The sequence below is a fragment of the Lissotriton vulgaris genome, chromosome 1_1 (genome assembly GCF_964263255.1).
Source record: "Lissotriton vulgaris chromosome 1_1, aLisVul1.2, whole genome shotgun sequence".
In the NCBI taxonomy this organism is placed as follows: domain Eukaryota; kingdom Metazoa; phylum Chordata; class Amphibia; order Caudata; family Salamandridae; genus Lissotriton; species Lissotriton vulgaris.
Window position 1 is genome coordinate 1101904815 of NC_141685.1, and position 22514 is coordinate 1101927328.

General features: G+C 48.7%; 1 protein-coding gene across 1 annotated transcript in view; it reads left to right on the top strand.

The window, feature by feature from the left end:
• The window catches only part of LOC147748679 (A.superbus venom factor 1-like), a 1557217-nt gene that overhangs the window by 1159922 nt on the left and 374781 nt on the right, over positions 1 to 22514 (top strand). Inside the window, exons 28-29 of the mRNA XM_086963549.1 lie at positions 829 to 979; positions 21692 to 21855. Of these exons, the coding sequence (XP_086819675.1) occupies positions 829 to 979; positions 21692 to 21855 (315 nt within the window). The remainder of the gene's footprint in view (positions 1 to 828; positions 980 to 21691; positions 21856 to 22514) is intronic.

The window sequence follows — 22514 nt, forward strand, 5'->3', positions numbered from 1 at the left end:
GGAACAGGAACAGGAGGAGCTAAGGGGACGAGGTTAGGGCAGTTAAAGTAGTTACGGGGACCGGAGAGCAAGCAGACAATAAAGCTCCCATAAACTACAAGTAAGTGTCTGTCATTATTATGAGCAAGACACTACAGATACCTTAATGTGCATAAACCATCATCCCCGTGACGCAGGCATTTTTGCACCATGGTGCAAGTGTGCCTGCTTCGGTGTATGGAGGCTAATTGTACAACAGCGCAGGGGAGAGCAAAGGGATCTGTCATATTGTTGTAGACATGACGCATCCCTCTGTTTCGGATTTAGCGCAAAGCGGCACAGCCAAATTGCTTGCGGCACCGTGCTGCATTAATTCTTTGGAAATAAGGCCCGGCGTGTTTAGAATGTTTCCAATGTAAATGCATTTATTGATGTTTAGCCCAAATACATTGCCGAAGGCACAAGCATGACCTGGTCTTTTAAACAGAAGAATCTTCATGAACTCCCCAGTTGTAAGAGGAAGCATTGTGTTTTTGTCTTCTGTTATGAATCTTTTACTTTATACATTTACCTTGTATAAAATTACCCGCTCTGGTGTGACTTCCAATTGTTGAATGTTGCATTATTGAAATCCAATATGCAATACAAATTAAAACATCAAGGCAAATGATGGCTGGCAAATGATGGAGGTTAAGGTGACCATGCAAAATAAAGCTAGTGTGCACCCGTTGTTTCATTTGCTGTTCAAGTATTTATGTGATAACATTTATGCTATTCTGTTGGGAGTAAGCTTTCAATTCTGATTGCATTTAACTTTCTTCTTTATCTCTCCTACTGTTCACCACTTAGAGTTTGGAAGGAAGTATTCAGAAAGCGTCTTATTACTTGTTGGAGAGGTACCCAAACCTTTCCACACCCTATGCAGTAACTATAACCGCTTATGCATTGGCGATGGTCAACAGACTTTATGATGACAGAAAGCTCATGGAAATGTCAACAGGTGAGTAACCGCAGTCTGCTTTTTACTAACTGGTATTGGAAATGAGAGGAGAAAATAGTGAAGAGCAAGAGATTTGAAGTGATACAAATCTGTCAAAAGAGAGAGCTGGAGAGCAAGGGATATCAGCAACATTATTGGTGAGAAACTGAAACAACAAGCATTGGCATAGCCAATAGGTCTCGCCATTGAGACCTTATGTGTTTATCCAGAACTTTTGTCTATGTTTGTAGAGCATTGTGGCTGCTGTGCATTATGTTGAAAAATTATAATTAAAAGTGTTAAGCATTTTTGTTACCTTTACACAAGCCAATAAATTATATGCAACTGAACAACCTGATTAAAGAAAAATTGCAACATAAAACATTTATTCTAGTTATTTTGAACTTGCACTTTTGGCAATTTGTTACTGCCTGTTGTTATGTTTGTTTGTTACAAGTTTTTTTGTTATGTGGGAGCGGGACATAAATAACAGGGGAGTTGAGGTTGGAAACCAGTAATTAAATTTGAACATGAGTAGCAGTCACTAGGAGAGAATCAATAGATGCCGGATTCCGAGGGCAGATTGATGTGATGCTTAGGTGATGTTTAGGTGATGCCTCGGTGGTGTGCTGATGCAAAATGCTGGTGGTGAGCGGAGGTGGTGCTACTATATAGTGTGTTAGGGTGTATGTTGTGGATTGTGGATTTGTGGAGTTGAAATATGGTGTTTGGTGTGTAATTATGGGTGTGTTTTGGAAATGTGTGGAGTTCAATTGTGTGGCCTGGAACTGTGGTGTTGAGCTAAAATATGGTTATTAAAATTGTGTTCTGTGTGGAGTGCATTTATGTTGATTGGTGGTATGTGGGAGAGAGTGCATTTATGTGGAGTGCATTTATGTTGCATTAAGTAGAGAGTTATTATGTGGCATGTAATTATGTTGCACTGAGTTGTAATATGTGGAGTGCATTTATGTTGTATTGAGTAGAGTGCCGCTCGTATTTGGAACTCTGCTTGCTGCTGACACGGGACTCCCAGGACCAAGAGCCCCGTGATTTTCTTCACCTGGGCCTGCCTGCCCACCCGCCCACAAGGCAATTTCACCTCTCGCGGCCCCAGCTTCGCCGGAGCCGCTCGTATTTGGAACTCTGCTTGCTGCTGACATGGGACTCACAGGACCAGGAGCCCTGTGATTTTCTTCACCTGTACCTGCCTGCCCGCCCACAATCGCTATTTCACCTCTCACGGCCCTCGTTTCGCGGGACCCTTGCGGGCACGCCCCTGGCGAAGCCCAGGCCAAGGGCGGGCCCGTTTTAGCCCGTTCGAGACAGGGAGAGGCTGGGCTGGGCCTCCCCTCTAAGGCCTTTGATTTCAACGGTTGACCTGCCTTTTCAGTAAGTGGTCTTATAGACTGATATTTGAGCTACTCTTAATTCCTTTTTTTTCTTTTTGAACTAAAATGGCAGCACGTTAGGGGAGAGGGTGGAAAGCAGCTGGAATTGGGTATGTTGCAGGAACTCTTGACCAGTTTATAATGAGGGCTACATCTGTGCTTGCCCATGAGATCGCCATCACGGAGCGACGTCTCTCTATGGACCCCGTATTTTCAAAAAGATCATCTCTGTGGGGCATTATGAATGTCTGCTCGACAGAAAGTCATTGCCAGACTGCCCCTGCCAATGGCCCCTAGACTGTGAATGCAAATCTACAGCAAACCTTTGCATCCTCTAACACTGATGGAGACCCCTCGAACTCTACTTCACTGCCACGCAGCGCATTGCCAAATTCATCTAAGAGCACGGTTATGTGCGTGGCAGAAGTTCACGAGGTGCCCTTGCAATCTATGGAATACACGTAGGGGGTTGCTTCTAAGAGAAAACAAGGAGGCACATGAGGAGGCACACAGCAGAAGGGAAAGAAGCCTAAGATCTCTAAACCAAGTAAACAGAGAGAGCTGCCAAATATAGACCCTCTAATTACTGAAGTCTCACAAGGATCTCTGTCTGCAGTAAATGCTATGAATATGGACGGAATTGTAACTGGATTACCGCAGACTGAGGAAGTGTATTGGCTTAAAATAGGTCCCCTCATAACATCTTCTTTGGAGCCCTTAATGAAAAGACTCTCATTAATTGAGAACAGGCTTGAAAAATCAGAAGAACTGATAATGTCTACCTTGGGAGGTATCGATTATAAAATAGAGAGCTGTAGTCACGCCAATAAGTCGGCGAGGGAGGGTGGAAGGGACCCCGCAGCCTGTCCGAATATCATGGCGCCACCCACTGTGGATTGGGCTGTGCAACCAACGGGCCCCAATAAGTTAAGTGGTGAAACTGTGAGTGGTGGAAGCATAGTTCCCCTAGAGATACATGGGGTTAGCCGCAGTAACGACAGGGATGGGAATGAGGCAACGAACTTGCATCCCCACCTAGACCTACCCCCAGATTGTACACCCTATGCCGCTGTTTTGACTGGTGTTCCTGAATTGGAACACAGTAAAGCTGAATCTTATGACCAACTTAAAAACAAGACAACACACTGGCTGAATAACAACAGACCATTGCCCCGAGATGTACAGTGCAAGATTATTTTTGTGAGGAGAGTGAGCTGGGTATGATGTAAGGCAAAAAATAGAGCAGGGGACTGCATTGTTATCAATTTTAAAGATCCTAAGGTAGCGGACCATGTTTGCTGGGGCCCTCGGACACATCCGCGATCCACTATCCAGGCTTGGCATCTAAGCTCCACCAGATCATATGCCTAACTCTGGGCATCATGAGTGCCACAGGGATAGGATTGGCCAGCCAGGTAGGATGAGAGGTGGGGAGAGGAGCGAGTGTCTATCAGCAGTACCAGGGGGAGGAGACATATATGGTGAAAACATGTCAATTGGGGCTTCTCCAAATATAAAACCGCAGGCAGAGGAGCATCCAAGATTTGTTACCTCGAATGTGATCCAGCTTGCCTCTGGCAAAACAAGGCCGCCTAGGACTGAGGTTCCTCAAAGTAGCGATAGGCCCATTATAGGCACTTACCCCCATCCAAACCCTCCAGGGAGTCCCTTTGAATTAGTATCCTGGAACGTATCAGGTCTGTCAGCTAAGTTCCAAAATCAGGAATGGCTGGAATTTATCAATAAATTCAAAATAATTTGTGTACAGGAAACCTGGGAGGTTTATTGGCCATTGAGCCTAATAAGCTGGTCAACCCTACCTTTAAAGGAAGGGGCTGTAGCACCTATATTGATTTTATATTAGTGTCCCAAATGCTTTAGAAGTGGCTATAGGGATTCTCAATAGAGTTGAGCGGTTTTAGCGACCACAACCCCCTAATACTGTTGGTAGCAGAGATAAAAGCAAGTAGGGTAATAAGGAGGGGGGGCTGGAACAAATTTAGAGAAGGCTACGGCCCAGGGCAGGCGCTTGAAATGGTCAAGGATTAATGGTGAAAGCTTCTATAGGTCCTTTGTAAAAGAGGGGAAACAGTTTCTAGAGGAATGCCAAGACTTAGCAGTGGAAGAACCACCCATAGTGGAGGCATTCGAGGAAATAGGCGGCATGATAGATGGTCTCTTGCAGACGGCAGGGCAGGGCAAGCCTAAAAATGATCTCAGATGGTTTGACAGTGGGTGCTCCCTCGCACAGAGGAATCTAAGAGCTGCCCTAAGACTTAACCCAAGGGACAAATACAGGGTTATGCAAAGTAGGTTAATGTATAAGCAAGCAGTAAAGCGCAGGAAGAATGCACTCCAAACTCAAACCTGGGAGGACCTGAGAGGAGCTGCCGAAAGGAAAGATATGACTACGTTCTGGAAGATAGTTAATAAACCCTGTTTCCAAGATGCAAATAGCCCGCAGATAGGATCCAACGTTTTTCCCGAACAGTGGATGGAGCATTTTAGAGGGCTCTATAATTGGGGGAATAGTGAGGTACAGGATAATAAGGAGTGGGTGGGGCGGTGGAATGACGCACTAGAATTTACCCTGGAAGAGATTACTGCTGGTATCCTGGGCATCCTGGGTCTCACTAGGAATAAGGCACCAGGACCGGATGGGTTCCCCCCGGACCTCTTAAGTAAGGTGGACCTATGGGCGCCAATCTTAACAAGAGTAATAAACGCTGCTATAGCTACAGTGCTCCCCCATTCATGGTCAACTGCCATAATAGTCTCCATTTTTAAGAAGGGGAACAGAGACACTCCCCAGTGCTATACCCTATCTCCCTAATAGATGTAACTGCCAAAGTGCTGGGACGTGTTGTTTTAAATCACCTGATGAATTGGGCTGAGGAACAACACATTATTATTGACGTCCAGTGCGGATTTAGGGCCAAAAGATCAACAACAGATCAATGCTTAAATCTATATTTACTAGTGGCGAAATACACCATTGCCAATAATGAAGCGGTCTCTCTAGCTTTTTATGGATCTTACCGCAGCATTTGACTGTGTTAATAGGGAGAAGCTGTGGGCTCTAATGAGTAGCCTAGGGGTGGACCAAGATCTATTAAGATTTTGAGAGCCCTACACTGGAACACCTCGGCTAAAGTCAGGTATAATCTAGAGGGCGGAAGCACTGAGCCCTTCATTTGCACTAGTGGTGTACGACAGGGGTGTATTTTGGCTCCGTTTTTGTTTTCCCTGTATATAAATGGCCTAGAACAAGCCCTAATAAGCTTAAATGTGGATTCACCTAGTGTAGGCAGAAGAGCAATCCCTGTCCTGCTTTATGCAGACAACGCGGTCCTGTTGGCATGCACCTCACTGAGACTACAGCGACTGATAGATGGTTGATAGATGGTTTTGTGGATTTTATGAACAATTTAGATTTGTCTGCCAACCTGACGAAGTCGGACGTTATGGAGACAGGGGCCAAATCAAGGTAAAATTTTAATTATAGAATAGGCGAACACAGCCTAGAGAAGGTGCAGTCCTTCTGTTACCTGGGCATTTTATTTGATGGGGGTTTAAATTTTAAAATTAGTGTCTAGCACAGGGGCAATTATGAATTTTGGCCGCAGACTAGGACGTGGTCCCCGGAACAAATGATGAAGCTATATAACTCAATCTGCTACTCCAAAGCTGTGTATGGGGCAGAATTGTGGGGGTTCGTCTACTCCGACAAACTGCAGGTCGAGGAGAACAAATACTTGAGAAGGCTCCTCAAAGTCCCACAGTGCGTTCCCTCTTACATCGCTCATGAAGAACTGGGAGGAGCTTTTATAGGGGACAAGGTGCAGGTTAGGCCCTTGCTAGCATGGCTTAAGATCTGGCCTAACCCAGAGGCCATGCTGACCAGGCATATAATCATGGACTGCTTAGGTATGGACAGGGGAATGAATATCCCATGGCTGGAGCACATAAAGGTCGTTTTTGAAAGCATTGGCGGTAAGGATCTCTCTTAATGCCGACCGGAATTATAGGTCGGGATCAGGACAGGGTGAAGGAGATGTTTTTTAACTATAAAGCCTCATCTAGAGAAGATAGGGAATGGGGCAAACAGTCAGTCAAAGCTCACGGCTTAGTGAGGACCTGTGAAGGAATGGAACCTTACCTTGCCCTCATACACAATGCCCAGGGCAGATTTTTAATCACACGTTTTAGGCTCAACCTTGTACATCAGCTACTGGCTGATCCGGTAGGTTTTACTAGTTCAGTTGAGTCCAAGGGTCCCTGCGGCTACGATCAACAATCTCCGCAGGATGCCCTTCATTTTGTATTACTATGCCCCTTTTATTCATTGCCCAGGCGCCGTTTTTTATTCAGTCTGCTGAAAAAAAAAAAACTTAGGCACGCTTAGGCGGCCCTTTAATATTTACAAATGGCCCAAGATCCCTTGACCCTACTCTCTATAACGAGTTTTTTAAGGTTAGCAGGCAAATTAAGAGAGACTAGAGGGATCTGTTGAAGGAAGCCCTTCCGAAATCATGAGTAATATGTGGTGGTTGGACGGGGGCTCATTGAATTGTAATAGGAATAATCTTTGCACTTTTTAAAAATGTATACTATTGTTATTTTAAACTGTACTTTTATGGTGCATCTGTAAAATGCTGAATAAAGAAAGAATTTGAATTTGAATTTGAGTAGAGTGTAATTATGTGGCGTGTAATTATGTTGCATTGAGTACAGTCATTATGTGGCCTGTAATTATGTTAAATTGAGTGGTATTATCTGGAGTGTATTTATGTTGCATTGAGTAGAGTGTAATTATGTGGCATGTAATTATGTGGTCAAGTGGTATTATTTTGAGTGTATTTATAGTGCGTTGAATAGAGTGTAATGTGACGTGTAATTATGTGGTACTGAGTGGTACAATGTAGAGTGTATTTATGTTGCATTGAGGGTAGTGTAATTATGTTGTGTGTAAGTATGTGGCATTGAGTGGTATGTGGACTGTATTTAAGTTGCATTGAGTAGAGTGTAATTATTTGGTGCATAACTATGTGACAGTGAGTTGTATGATGTGGAGTGCATTTATATTGCTTTGAGTGCAGTGTAATTATGCGGCATGTATTTATGTGGCATAGTTTTATTATGAGGAGTGTTGTTAAGCTGTGTTTAATAGAGTGTAATTATGTGATATGTAATTTTGTGGTAGTACGTGGTATTATGTGAAGTGTTGTTAGAGCTTTGTTATAAGTTAAGGTCTAGTGTAAAACCAATGAAAACTAACAGTACATAAGCATGTCTTCAGTGTTGTTGCTGTGCACTGAATAAAATGTGTAGCGCATGCTTGTACCCTTTTGTTCATTTCCTCTTTGTTATTTGTAATACCTGTAGATCAACTAGTGCTTTATGAAGTACCTTAATGGATGATACAGATAATAACTTAATACAAATATACTTTAATATAACATTGTTTTTGCACAGATAAAATCACTGAATAACTTTTGTTTTTTGCATTTTTTATTGCAAAAACTGGTTGCCATTTTTTTATTGCTATAAACAAGTTATGTCAATTGGATTATGTATTGTGGATTAGTTTCTTGCGTGATCTGTAAGTGCTATTTCACTATCCACTTTAGTGCCCAGTTCAATTAATCAATAAAATTATATGATGTGGTTTAGCCTCCAGTAGCTAAAGAGGAGCGTATTTGAGCAATCACTTCTGAACGTGCGTTTGCTAATGATACATATTTTAGTGAGGTTAATTGTGTCAAAGTTATGGCTGGAGAATTGTATTCTTCTTCAGGAATATCAGTGAAACTCTGGGAAACGTTTCTTTTCCCTCAATTTGTAAATTGTTGTTTTTATTCACATTTAGTTTCCCTTAGTACATAATAACATCAGATAATTGCACTTTTAAATACCTTTTACATGTCAATTTCTACCGAGTGGCTCCAAACTTTGCAACATTTATCCATCACTCGAAATTGTGCAATTTCAATAATTCACGCACAAGAAATTCTTTTAAATGCCTGGCAATTTTCAAGTCTCTCTCGTTCCTTTGAGCGGTGGGCTTGTCAAACATCCCCACACACGCTGTACACAGTGCGCTAGCCCCACAACACTGGCGTCTGAGCATGCATGTCTGTAGCATGAGAATTTAAACACGTCCCAGTCACTGGAGTTTAAGGGATCATGGTGCACCCGTACCAGGGATCTGCAAGCTAGTAAAAGCCACGAAGGCAAGTTCGCCAAACAAGAACACCAGTATGTACTTTTTTCTTAACATTTCGGGGATGCGAAGACCAGCGTTTTTAAAATAAAGTAATCCAGATTTTTTTAAACATGGTACAAAAATAGATACACTTCCTGAATCTCGAAATCAGGGCAAAAGTTGTTTGATTATATGAAGACAGTGCCTGGCGAGTAACCACAACCCCGGGCTGCTTTTATTTTAGTGCTGGGATTCAATGGTAAACACGCGCAAAACCTCCAGGACAAAGGTTTATGCGTGGTGACATAGTTGCATCGTGGCGACACACGTCACACAAAGTTACATTGGGAAAAGCTGCTGCAGATTTATTACATACAACATATGTAATACTTGTGGGTTATCTTACGGGCGATCCAAGGGCAGGTAGCATTCTCGCCACCCGCCCGCCTGACTAGCCGGGCCGCACCGTGGCGAACCACCTCTATGCTGCCCCTTCTGGTGCTCCTGAGGAATCACCTGACCATCATTTCTTATACTCGCACCCCTTTTGGGGAGGAGCGTAGCTAGGCAAGCCCCTGGTTGCTCAGGCCCACAACCGCCCGAAGGACTAATGAGGCGCTGACATTGGTTCCAGGAACCTCCCATGAGGCCCCCGGGTGTTAGGCTCTGGCACCCCTATGTGCCACGCTGAGGTACCCTTCTGTACCATCTGCTTCCAAATCGCCCCGTAACTCCTCCTGCAACGATAAAGAAAAAATTCCTTTGTTCCGACCATAACCCCAAGCCCACATGCCGGGTAAGCGGTAGGGAGGGAGATGGTGTGTCCCCTAGACCTAGGTTCGCGTCCAGGACAGCAAAAGAGGCAGGTAAAATGGCGGTGGGGCCTTAAGTACCCCCACAACCTGGCCCCTCCTGCTAGCCCCGGAAGCGAATTCACCCCACGCTAAACCCCACCCTCTCAGGAAACCGGAGAGGGGGATCGAAGATATGGCGAGGGGGGGAGCCCAACGCAACTAAGGGTGCCGCCCTCCTGAATGTCCCCCTGTGGTGGCCTCGGGCAACTACATAGTTGCATCATGGCAACAAGCCCCCCCCCCACCCTGCTGGCATGCTTCCCGCAAATAACACACGTCACACAAAGTTACATTGGGAAAAGCTGCTGCAGGTTTATTACATACAATATATGTAATACTTGTGGGTTATCTTACGGGCGATCCAAGGGCAGGCAGCATTCTCGCCACCAGCCCGCCTGACGAGCCGGGCCGCACCGTGGCGAACCACCTCTATGCTGCCCCTCCTGGTGCTCCTGAGGAATACCCTGACCATTATTTCTTATACTCGCACCCCTTTCAGGGTGGAGCGTAGCTAGACAAGCCCCCGGTTGCTCAGGCCCCCAACCGCCCGAAGGACTAATGGGGTGCCGACATCGGTTCCAGGAACCTCCCATGAGGCCCCCGGGTGTTAGACTCTGGCACCCCTATGTGCCACGCTGAGGTACCCTTCTGTACCATTTGCTTCCAGATCGCCCCGTAACTCCGCCACAGGCCTGGCGGTGGCCTACATCGCTGACAGGACCCCCCACCATACCACGCTCAAACCTACTTACAACCTCTCAGTTTCAGAGTTTCCTGAAGGTCAAGCAGGAATAAGTCCATGCCTACCGGGGTTAGGTGGACCCCATCCCTTTCGTAGTAACCCTTTACTTTGTCCTGAATCATTTCGTGTCTAATGAAACCCAGGCCCCTCTGCTCTGTAAATCTACGCATGGCGCTGTTAACTCGCCTCCTGGAGCGCTCTACCGCCTGTTCTGAATTCGCGTCCAGCCAAACTCTACGCGGCACGATCTCTGACCAAAAGACCTCACACTGGCCCAAGTGCTTGCTAATGTCGCCCAGATCAGTCTTCATCCTGTGCAGTAACACAGTTCTCCCCAAGGAAGTAAGGTCATTGCCCCCCAGATGGATAACCAGGTAGTTGGGGGTGACATGCCGAAGATGTCAGTGCATGGTCTAATTTGTTCATCAGGCTGCCCCATCGCATCCCAGGATGCCCCAACCACTGGAACTTAGTTCTTGAAAATCCACGCGTCCAGTTCCTGATCTCGGCCCATCTGGCTAACCTGGAGATTGTCAAGTGCCCAATGACCCATACTCTGGAGCCTGACAAGGAAAAAGACACTTTAAAAAAAACTCTATTCTTTATTAAACTTTGTACTCACGCCACAGTAATACACACCAAATGATATACCTCTCTAGAACTGGTTTTGGGATCCGCTCTTACTCCAGGCCATATAATCTTTACAGCTACCAGTATCGAGTCCTGGAGTATTAGACAGAGTACGATACTTGCGAAAAGGTAATGTGTACGCTTAGCGCTTAGTAAGTCATGAACCACCAATAGATAAAAATGGATTGGGCAATTCATTACATCCTACTATTATTATCTGTAGGTGGAGTGAGAAGGAATAAAATACACAGAGATTAAGGCCCACCTCTACTCTGGAATGACATGCCATCTCCATAAGGTAATGTCAACCGCCTATACCTGAGTATGACAGTATATGTTTTTATCCACCCACTGTGAGGACTTAGTTCCTTGATCATGCCTTGTAAATTGTTGTTGTGGGTGTAAACAACTATACAGAGGACACATAGTGAATACACACGATTGGTCCTCGCCTCTTAGGGTAAGCGTCTCTGCCCTTCAATGAGATTAATTTTATCTCAAATTCAGTGCAACAGCCTTAATATGTATTCTCCCCTTTTTCAGGGTCATCAATTATTCTTGGTTGTCCCGGTTTTAGTCCTGATGAAGACTCGCATGGCCCAGGTCTAACTAACCCACATGCCCTAAGACGAGTCGAAACGTTGACGCTCTTGATATTTTCTAAACCTGGATCATAATCTCGCCACAGAAATGTGCAAATAAGAAATTAACATTAGGTGTTTCTTTGAGAATACCATGAAAAATGTGTATATAATTAAGTTTTGTGGCCAGGTTTGCGAATACGGTGAAGTGCTCAACCCTTTTTCTTTATAACATGATTGTAAATAATTTTATGTCACCACTGTTCTGAATTTTTCTTATTCTCTATCACGCCACACCACTTTAACTCTTTCTGTTTTCTTCTTGCACGCCCTTTCAGGGCAACCTAACCCTGTTTAAAAAAATCTTTAAAAATTTGTGATTCATCGCATTCAACCTAGAGTCAATGAATTAAAATTGTTTCGTTTTTTTTGTATTAGTGCTGTTGTAATCTTTCTTTAGACTTGTGCATTTATTAGCCTGAGCTGATTGGTTGGATATGCTCAAAATGTTTTCTGAATAACGACTATGTATGGATTTATTTCTGTATTGATGAAAGAATAGGTCTAGGACCACTGTTTTCAATATCACAGTAATACACACAACACTGCAAACTTAATTCCACATCACAGCAACTGTGCACCCTAAGGGCGGATATATCTTTTATAACATTGGGGCTCCCAACGCCCCACCTTTTTGACGTCAGCTGGTTCCATGCAGCAGTAAAGGCAGCCATCGCTGCTCCGATCCTGAAGGAGTGACTAGAATACCTTTTTTCCAGACACTCCATTTGGTACCTGGTTAAGGGGGCATGATCTTCATGGATGAGCAGGTAGCCGGCTACTGCCGGGCGTAAAGACAGGTTCTTCCTGACCTTGCTGACTGGGCAATACCTGGGATCCTCCAAAGGCCTCAATATTATATTAACTCCATTGCCTGCCTGGTCTGTCTTAGACTTTCTAAGGTGAACTGCCAACTTCTCGCCCAGGGTGATGTCTGCTAGCCCTAACACATCCCCTGATAGATCTATCTTTGATCGTACAACAAGCTCGCTGATGCGGAAGGCACCATAAAACGCGAGACAGAAGGCCGCCGAGAACAGCAAGGCCTCAAAAGGTGAGTTGGTCACCCCACCTACAACTTCTAACATGGCCTGCAAAGTGGGAAAGCCAATGGGTGACCTGGTGTCTGGAACCCTGGGCTCCTCTCTGGCACACCCTTTGAGGGCAGCCCTAATGGCGAAAGATTTAGATGGGTCTTGGTTTCCCTTAATTTTGGCATTGTGGCTGACTGCCGCCGAGTGGCCACAGACCCAAGAATGTGTTCTACCTTGTATCTTTGCCCATACCACGAAAGCTTGCACCCTGCCCTCCAGGGGGGATTCCCGCTAGGCCCAAACTATGCACCGCATTGTTAAAAAGTATTCAGTTGGCTTGCATAGCGTTTTCTTGTGTCAGGCGCCAAGGACCTCTCTACCATAGCTCTTAACTCCTGTTCCACTCCATGATTCGCCAGAGTGTAGACAGGAAGGAGGTCATCTCTGCTCTCGCCTGCGGCCAAGCATCTCGGAAACAGTCCCACTGGAAACGAGAGAAAGCATCAGCCGCCACATTCTTAACCCCCTGTATGTGCCTCGCCCTACAATCAATGTTACAGCGCAGGTTCCCTCGGACTAGCTCTCTCAGTAAACACAGCACCAGGGGGCACTTGGCAGTCTAAACCATTGATCGCCTGCACCACTGTCATGTTGTCTGACCAGAAGAGGACCCTTCTGTTGGACAGGATCTCAGGCCAGAGAAAGATGGAGATGACAATTGGGAAGAGCTCAAGGACAGTGATTTTGGAAGTAATTCCACGCTTGCGCCAGGCGATGGGCCATTCCTGCGCACACCAAAGGTCACCCAGGATTGCACCAAAGCCCTCCCTCCCTGAAGCATCAGTGAACATGTTCAGTTCTGGACTGTCAACCCAGGGAGCCCTCCAGATCACAGTTCCATTGAAATTGACCAAGAACTCATGCCACATAGCCAGGTCTTTCTTCAGGCCCAACGGGATCTTAACAAAGTGATGTTTCTTGACCACCTTTGCAGTGGCTCTGGCCAGTCGCCTAGCAAAAACCCTCCCCACCGGGATCACTTTAGCTGCAAAGTTTAGTTTGCCCAGAAGGCTCTGGATGACGCTCAGAGGTGCCTTATCTCTCCCCAGAAATTACCTAATGTCCAGTGTCAATGCCTGCACCTTCTCAGCCGGGAGTCTTGAAACACCCTTTACTGTGTCCAACTCGATGCCTAAAAAGGTGATGATCTGCGCCGGGCCTTCAGTCTTGCCGGGTGCCAACGACACTCCCAGGTGCTATGCCAAATCCTGAAAAGCGTGTAAACCTCGACTACATTCCTGCATGCCAACTCCACCAATGAACAGGAAATCGTCCAAGTAGTGTGTCACCTTGTCAACCTCATATTGCTCAGTGAGTGCCCGCTGCAAGAAGGAGCTGAATGCTTCAAAAAAGGCGCACAACACTGCACATCCCATCAGCATGCATTTGTCAAAGTAAAACTTGCCTTGCCATTTGAAGCCAAGTAAATGCTGGGTCTCAGGGTGAACAGGCAATAGGCGGAATGCCGACTCAATATCGGGTTTTGCCAACCAGGCACCTTCCCCTGCCCTCCTTACCAAATCGACCATCATATCAAAGGAGCAGTAAGATACGGAGCAAGCATTCTCATCCAGCCATACGTTGACTGAGTCACCCTCAGGGTACGAAAGGTGCTGTATCAACCTGAACGCCCCCGGTTCCTTTTTGGGCACCACCCCCAGCGTTGACACTACAAAATGAGGAAGGGGGGGGTAGGGAGAAAGGTCCCTCCACCCTCCCCGAGGCCACTTCCTTCCTGACTTTCTCTCCCACTACTTCAGGGTGTTCCCTAGTTGACTTCAGGTTCTCAGCATTCCTGCTAACCATGGGGCCCTGGTAAGGGATCCTGAAACCCTCCACAAAACCTTCAGCCAGTGTGCCCCTGTCCATTGTTGTATCCCCTTAGGAGTGCTAGTAGGTTCTGAATAACAATGGGAGAGGGACCTTTTGATAGCCCACCAACTTGTATCAACTGGGGGGAGGGCAAGATGTCCATAGCTGGGTGGGGGTGAAAGTCCTGCATACGCCTTGTTCTTACTTCTCTTGCCTAACAGGTCCCACGGGGGACTCCCTCTTATCGCATGAAGACCCTGGGTGGGGCCCACCGCACTTGCTGCATGTGTGGGAGAATCTTCAGGCCCTTCCCCAGGTGCAGTGTCCTCCATTAAAGAGCCTGCAAGTCCCGTTGAATGGCCTTCTGGGACCCTGCCTCTGTCCACCTCCTCGGCCCCCACAAAATGACTGCCTATGCTGAAACCTCCTGTCAGATTTGTTGCCCTTGCTCCCCTCCCCCTTCTTGTTGTTATTTACAGTCTTCTTTACAGGCTCAGCTCCCCCCTTGCCCATGTGCTGCATCCATAGTCGAACCTCCAATTGGTCCCAATCTAGCTCTGGGCAAATGGCCATCTTCTTCTAAACTCGCAGTCATATTTGTACCAGCCCATGCCCCCGTTGGTGTCTGCCTCGTTAGTAATGACGCTGGCGTATTGGACCAAATTCTGCCCCTGTTCTGGGAATCTCCCAGTTATTACAGCTGTCAGGATGCGAAAAGCCTGTGCCCATGTCTTGATAGACTTCCCGGGCCATGCCTGGAAGCAAACTTTTTTATCCTCCTCCTTTCCACCCATCTTCCTAGTATCTGCGCCCCCCGGCCCATGCATCAGGAGGGTGAAGATATCAATAAACTCCCTGCGCCAAATGCCTTCCTTGGCCGCCAGTGGCAACTGCCATGCTAATGAGCAACGCCCAGACAGGAGCGGGGCCATCGTCATTAGCGCTCCCGAAGCTGCCGGTGTTTTTTCCAGGGGTGTTGTCGTAAGGGGAGTGCTGTCCACAGCCGGGATATGAGTTACCACACTTGCATTTGGGGGTGGCAGGGTAGCTACTACCGCTGGAAGTGCCACACTACCATTTGAAGGGGAGGATGGGGACTGCCGGTATAGATGGTCCCGGCACTGCCACCTGTTGCCCTTGCCCTTCCCTTGTTGCCTCTGTCAGTCCCTCTAATCCTGGGTTGTTGCAGCTCAAATTGGTATGCTGCTGCCCCCCAGGCGTGGCTTACCCTTCCAACCATGCTTGCGCAAATGTCATGCCCCTCAAGCACCTGCCCGGAGGTGGGTGCGGCCCCCGTACTCCCAATAATATTTTGGTTGCTGCCCCCCCAGAGCTACTGAACGCCAGTAGGCCCGTTCGCACTTCCTTCATGAAGTCAGCCAGCGAGTGCGTCAGCTTACCAAGGTCTTCCCTTGTTGCAAAGTTCGCTGTTGGAGAAGGTTCAGCTTGAACGTCAACCACGAGAGCCGGTGCAGGCGCAGACCTTTCGTGGACTGCCCTCTTTGAAAGTTCATTGCTCTTACTTTTCGCGGTTGTAGGTTCTTCTGGTGAGTAGCTAGCTGTGGCCTTCTTTAGCCTTTTGGACCTAGTAACTCCTCCCTCTTCAACGGGTTCCTGCACGTTTGGGGGAACGGACACGTCAATTCCAGAATCTCCCGGATTGTTGGATCTTAAAGGTTCGCTGGCCCAAAGTACACCCTTTGACCTTACCATCTCCATTACCGCTGCCAGCTGAGCATCTTGGGAGGTTCCGGGCAAGGAATCCTCCACCTGGGACATCTGCGTGAAAAGCGAGGGGGGATCCCTGGCTAGTCATGTCAGCACCTCGGGCTATATTCTCCTGAAAAAGAAATGAGGCAGTAAACACTTGTCCGTGCCTAATGTTAAAGGCGGGCCCTTCTGTCCCTTCGTGATTCGCTCCCCCACCTCCCCAAATCTACTTACTTTGCTACGTTGTCGAGCAGTCGGTCTGCCTCCACAGACCCTCACGTTGAGGTAAGCGAGGGAGGGGGGGTGGGTGCGAGTGCCAGGGGGGCGGAAGATGTCCTGCGAGAAAACAATAGCATTATTCCTGCACATGTTGCCTGCTGGTAGCTGACCAGGTTCCTATTCCTTGCCACTGCTAGCCTGTCCCTTCCCCCGCAAGTAAACTTCTGGCCAATCTTCATTGACCATCTTTCCTAACCCCCCCTCACACACCATGTATTACCTTAGCAACTGGCGTTCTTTGTGCTACATGGGCAGTGCCCTAACTGCGTTGACTCCTGGGGTCGCGGGAGGAGCTGAAACGAAAATTCCAAAATAAATAATGCAAATCATGAACCGGCTGGAGACCTCCCCAGGCAAAACCACCTTCTCTATATGTTGAGAGTAATGCTGTGGCCTGTCCCTATCACGTCTGCCACTCGTTTCTGCCCCTGCTGGTTCCCCCACTTTTGGGAGACCCGCCTGCGTCGCCCCTTTTACCACACATCAATTACCTGGCCCCTGTATAGTCCTGTCACGCTTCAACTGCCTGGGACAATCTGCCTCTTGGACCTGCACAGAAGAGGAAAAGGTGAGTGCACACAATCACACGCAATTTTAATGTTAGATCCCCCAATGCACTCATCTACAAATGTCACCGGTCCTTTTAATTGTACACCCAGTTTGCATGTTCAACCTGGTGACTTGTAATCGACCCCCATGTAACTGCTTTTATATGTGGAGGTGCTCTTCAACTACGCTTGAAGTTCACGCTTTTTGAATTGACCATTTCCTCCTGCAATGCACCATTTTCAACCTCTCATATTTTGATTGCTCACTATTGTTACTTTAGCCTATGTAATTTCACAACTTTTGAAATTTGTTCACTTGTAACGTTCTCATGTATCTGTCCTGTCCTATTGTCAAGTGCTCTGACACCTTCAGGCCACGTCCGCGCCATTTAACAAGGCGTAAATACTTGTCCCCGGTAATGCCTCTGCATGCCTGCCCCCATGCCACTCTGTCCGGCTCAGGTGACCCCATTCGGGTAAAACCTGATCGCCCGAGCACAGAACCAACCAAGATAACGACAAAGTCGTGCAGCAGGGGGCGCGCCTGCTCCGCGCGCTCCGCCCGTATCAAGTTCGACGCGAGAGGAGGCGGGGTTTAAAAGGGGGGCACAAGGCATGCTTATGTCAAAGGGAGGGATTCAAGTTTGAATGACCCCGGCCACAAGGTGCCCAGACGGTACCCCAAGGGGCTCTGGTGAGCACATCACTGCACCGGGCAATCCCATTCCCGAGGTGAGCAAGGGCGGGCCACAAACCCCAGGAGCGGGCCCCCCCTAATAAAATCACCAAGCGGACCCAGCGCCCGTGTCGCGCAGCACGAAACACCCGAGACTGCAAAGCCCCGGCCCCTGAAAAGCATTGTCGGGCCACGGGACAAGGATGGGGGCAGGCATGGCAGGGGGGGGGGACCCGGCCCCAGCAGGCTGGGTGACATCATACAACGTATTTTATCACAGCTTGAGGCAGGACTAAATGCATGAGAAACCATTACCTATCGCCCCACTGGGGGCATGGTCCGAGGGGGGGGCAGGCCGGGACCGCGAGGGTCGACCCAGGGGGTGCCCTGAGGGGGTCAACACTATCCCCGTGGCGCGAGTCTCCCGTACTGCAGGCGGGGAAATATGGTGCGAGCCGACCCTCACCTGAAGCACACATCCGCAATTTAGCCATGCTTTACCACACTCCACCGGAAGACCCGACTCAGAATACCTAGCCTCCCGGACCACATTCTCTGTACCTAAATCAATCAATCATAACACTTGTACAGCGCGCTACTCACCCGGCAGGGTCTCAAGGCGCTTGGGGGAAGGGGACTGCTATTGCTCGAACAGCCAGGTCTTGAGTTGTCTCCTGAAGGCGAGATGGTCCTGGGTCAGCCGAAGATGGATGGGGAGAGAGTTCCATGCCTTGGCCGCCAGGTAGGAGAAGGATCTGCCACCAGCGGTGGCTCTTCGGATGCGTGGTACGGCGGCGAGGGCGAGGCTTGTTGATCGTAGCTGGCGGGTGGGCGTGTAGAAGGTCAGGCGGTCGTTGAGGTACTTGGGGCCCAGGTCGTGGAGAGATTTTTGTGCGTGGGTGAGGAGCCTGAACGTGATCCTCTTGCTGACGGGGAGCCAGTGCAGGTCCTTCAGGTGGCCGGAGATGTGGCTGCATCGGGGGATGTTCAGGATGAGTCGGGCGGAGGCGTTCTGGATGCGTTGGAGTCTTTTCTGTAGCTTGGCAGTGGTTCCGGCGTAGAGGGCGTTTCCGTAATCCAGTCGGCTGGTGACGAGTGCTTGGGTGACCGTCTTCCTGGTTTCGGTCGGGATCCATCAGAAGATCTTGCGGAGCAAGCGTAGGGTAATGAAGCATGATGAGGAGACGGCGTTGACTTGTCTGGTCATCGAGAGGGAGGAGTCCAGGATGAAGCCCAGGTTGCATGCGTGGTCTGTTGGCTTGGGGGTGGCGCCCAGGGCGGGGGGCCACCAGGATTTGTCCCAGGCGGAGGGCGATGGTCCCAGGACGAGGACTTCCGTCTTGTCTGAGTTCAGTTTCAGGCGGCTGTTCTTCATCCATTCGGCGACGTCTTTCATCCCTTCGTGTAGGTTTGTTCTGGCGGTGGCGGGGTCTCTGGTGAGGGAGAGGATCAGTTGGGTGTCGTCGGCGTAGGAGATGAAGTTGAGGTTGTGCTGGCGTGCGATGGCTGCAAGAGGTCCCATGTAGATGTTGAAGAGGGTGGGGCTGAGAGATGATCCTTGCGGGACGCCGCAGATGACTTCGGTGGCCTCGGATCAAAACGGGGGGAGGCGGACTCTCTGTGTTCTTCCGGTGAGGAATGAGATGATCCACTCCAGTGCCTTCTCTTGGATACCGATGTTGCTGAGGCGTTGAACCAGGGTGCGGTGGCAGACGGTGTCGAACGCTGCAGGGAGGTCCAGGAGGATGAGGGCCGCTGTTTCCCCATTGTCGAGCAGGGTTCTGATGTCGTCGGTGGCTGCGATGAGGGCGGTCTCGGTGCTGTGGTTGACTCGAAAACCAGACTGCGAGGGGTCGAGGAATCCGTTCGTCTTGAGGAAGGCTGCAAGCTGTCTGTTGACGGTCTTCTCGATGACTTTGGCAGGGAAGGGGAGGAGCAAGATGGGGCGAAAGTTCTTAAGGTCGGTGGGGTCTGCTGTTGGTTTACACGCCACGCTGGTGGGGGCAACGGGAAGGTGCCTCTGCGTTTGCCCTAACGGGGGCATAGGCCAAGAAGGGGGCATGCCCATGGCGTCCGCTGCCCCGGCGGTGTCCGTGCGTTCCCGTCTGAGTCAAAGGTGAAGGGAGAACCGCACAACACTGCGCTATTGTTCCACCAGCCGTCCCAGGAGGAGCACCCCCCCACTACCTAGCTCTGGCTCACTGGACGGGAGCCGCAACATCGCGCACCATTGCACACGCGAGAGCAGACCCCACCGGAACCTCGCTGAGGAGGGGGGCCAAGCTAGACCAATGCAGCTGTCCCTGCGATGCCTACCGGCCCCCGTGGGCGGGGCCTACTCGTGCACGGAGACGGAGGGGGCACGAAGAAAGGTAAGGCACAGCGACTCCTGCAAGGCCGGGGATTGAACCCGGAGCCTCATGCTCGCTAAGCAAGGCTCTACACTGCGCTACCTCCCCTCAGTCCCCGAGGGGCCACCCATGGGGGGGACCGTGTAGGCATCCACAAAGGGTGAGGGGGGGTGAGGAAGGCAACTGGCCCGCGCTGCAGGTAGGCCCCACCGCAGGATGGCCGAGCAAATGCCCACCATGGTGTTGATTGAGCCTGAGCAGCAAAGCGGACCACCGGTCGAGCACCTCTGCTGCCGTGTGCGCGAAGGGAGCATCCCCTTTGACAACACCCCCCCCCCCCTGAGGGCCATCCAGAGAAGGACAGTGAACAAATATGTACGAATGGAACTGGAGATTTATGCTGAAAATAGGGTAGGAAGTAAATATATGTGTATCATTGACACAAAGGTGCTAAGGAAAAACAAGTGCGTTCGCGAAAGTGAAAGTGACCGCGCTGGGTTAATTAGTAACCCCATACTGGAATGCAGCTAATGGAAACAGATGGCGCTGTGTGGCAGGCTACGCGTAACCGCAAGCCTTAGGCTGTGGGCGGCTACAATTCCAGGCAAGGTGGGACAAGCAACCGCCTGTGACCAATTGCATGCTGTCTTTCGTCAAAAAAGCAAAACCAAAGGGTATGATGGACGGAGTGGTGAACATTTCAAGCACTCACCCCCAGCCAACTGATCTTATTTTAATCTATCATCATTCTTTAGCTCACTCCGCCACCTCAGTTCAGACATGGCTATTTGCAAATCAGTCTGACCCGGTGCCTTATGGGAACAGTCCAGCCCGAACTGCCAAGCCATGTATTCCCTGGACTGGAAACAAGCATCCTGGGACCGATTTCGGGCTCACAGCCCTCATCAGCCTGGCTATCTTGAATTCAGTGGCAAGGTGAGCAAGGGACCCACGTCTGCGCATACCCTGCCAACTTAGGGCGCACAAAGCAAAACCAAAGGGGATGATGGACGGAGGGTTGAACATTGCAAGCACCCCCCCCCAGTCAACTGAACTGGGTTTAATCCATTGTCATTCTTTAGCTCACTCCGCCACCCCAGTTCAGACATTGCTATATGCAAATCAGTCTGACCCTGTGCCTCATGGGAACAGTCCAGCCCGAACTGCAAAGCCATGTCTGGACTTTCTTAGAAAGACGCACGCAAAGGCCAATAGCGTGGGAGTCCCCCAAGAAACACAAGCATGAGCTTGTAGTCCCACTTTGAAGCCCTTACAAAAAGTCTTGCAGCGCATGCACGCTGGCTCAGGTGAGCCCTAAAAAGGAAGCAAGCAGCATTTGCAGAAGCAGCACTGGGGGGAATGTGATAGAAAAAGGGGGGATAAGCAGCCATGGAAGGGAAGATAACAATGTATTTGGAAAGAACGGCAGTGATAAAGACACTTTAGCTGAAGTTCTCAACATGTGAGGGCACCGTTTTCTCTGTTAAGAGGATAGCGGAAGCACTTCACTGCGTAAACAACTAGTGGTGTACTACCTACTCCAATCCTTAAGAATTAGTAAGCTTCACATGGGAGTCTTCTGACGGCTGCAGCCTATGACGCTTCCGAAAAACTCTTACAGAGAATGGTGATGCCCACATTTCTAAATTATACATGGACTCTGGTTAAAATTACAGAAAAGTAAAGTTTCGCCAATACTTCATGACTGGGGGACTGGGATGAGGGCAGAAAACAAATCCAAGCATCATGGCCTTCTCTGAGCTATATACAGTTAATTACTTCTGAGCGTGTTATTTGCAGGAGGAACCTATTGGAACGTTCCAGGAGATAAGCAGTTCACCATTGAAGCCACCTCGTATGCTCTACTCGCCCTTGTACGTATGAAGAAGTTTGAAAAGACCAGCGGGATCATGCAGTGGCTGAATGAGCAGAAGTTCTATGGTGCAGCTTGGGGATCTACCCAGGTGAGGCACAGACCTTGAGACGCCCTTGAATAACAGCCAGGGCTTAGCGGCCAGACATACTCACTCAGCATAAATGTTCTGCCACCTCTTGCTACTTGTGACAATCTAATAACTCTTATAGTCAAAACTGCACCCCAGTTTTACACAATACAACGAATAAGTCACTAAAGGGTTCTCAAAATAAATGTTATGATGGTGCAATATAGTTTATATGCCTGTGGTAAAACATAAAATATGGAGTTAGGGTGAGTGCATTATAACAGTCTCGTGTAATGGTGTTTGTCTTAAGTGAAGCAAGTTGATAGCTTAAGTAGAATAGTACAGTAATGTGTTTTCAGCGTTCTTGTCTTTGAAGGTCCACTTTCCACGGGTTTGCAAAGCACAGTAAGAACATGTTTGCAGTGGAAAACTCACTTGTGAAGGTTTGGTAGTGCTGGTATAATTCAGAAATGTTGTATTCATTGGAGAAATACCAGCAGAACTGGTGCAACGTAGACTAATGTAGCACTCATCTTTAAAGGCCAGATAGCTGGGATAGACTCAGCCACATTTCTGTCAAGCAACATTCAAAGCCCTCCAGCCCCGTGTCACCATTAGTCATGTGTCCAGCCAGTGTCTGAGTAAAGTCCCCAACCCGCTGAAAAGTTGCTTTGTGTGGG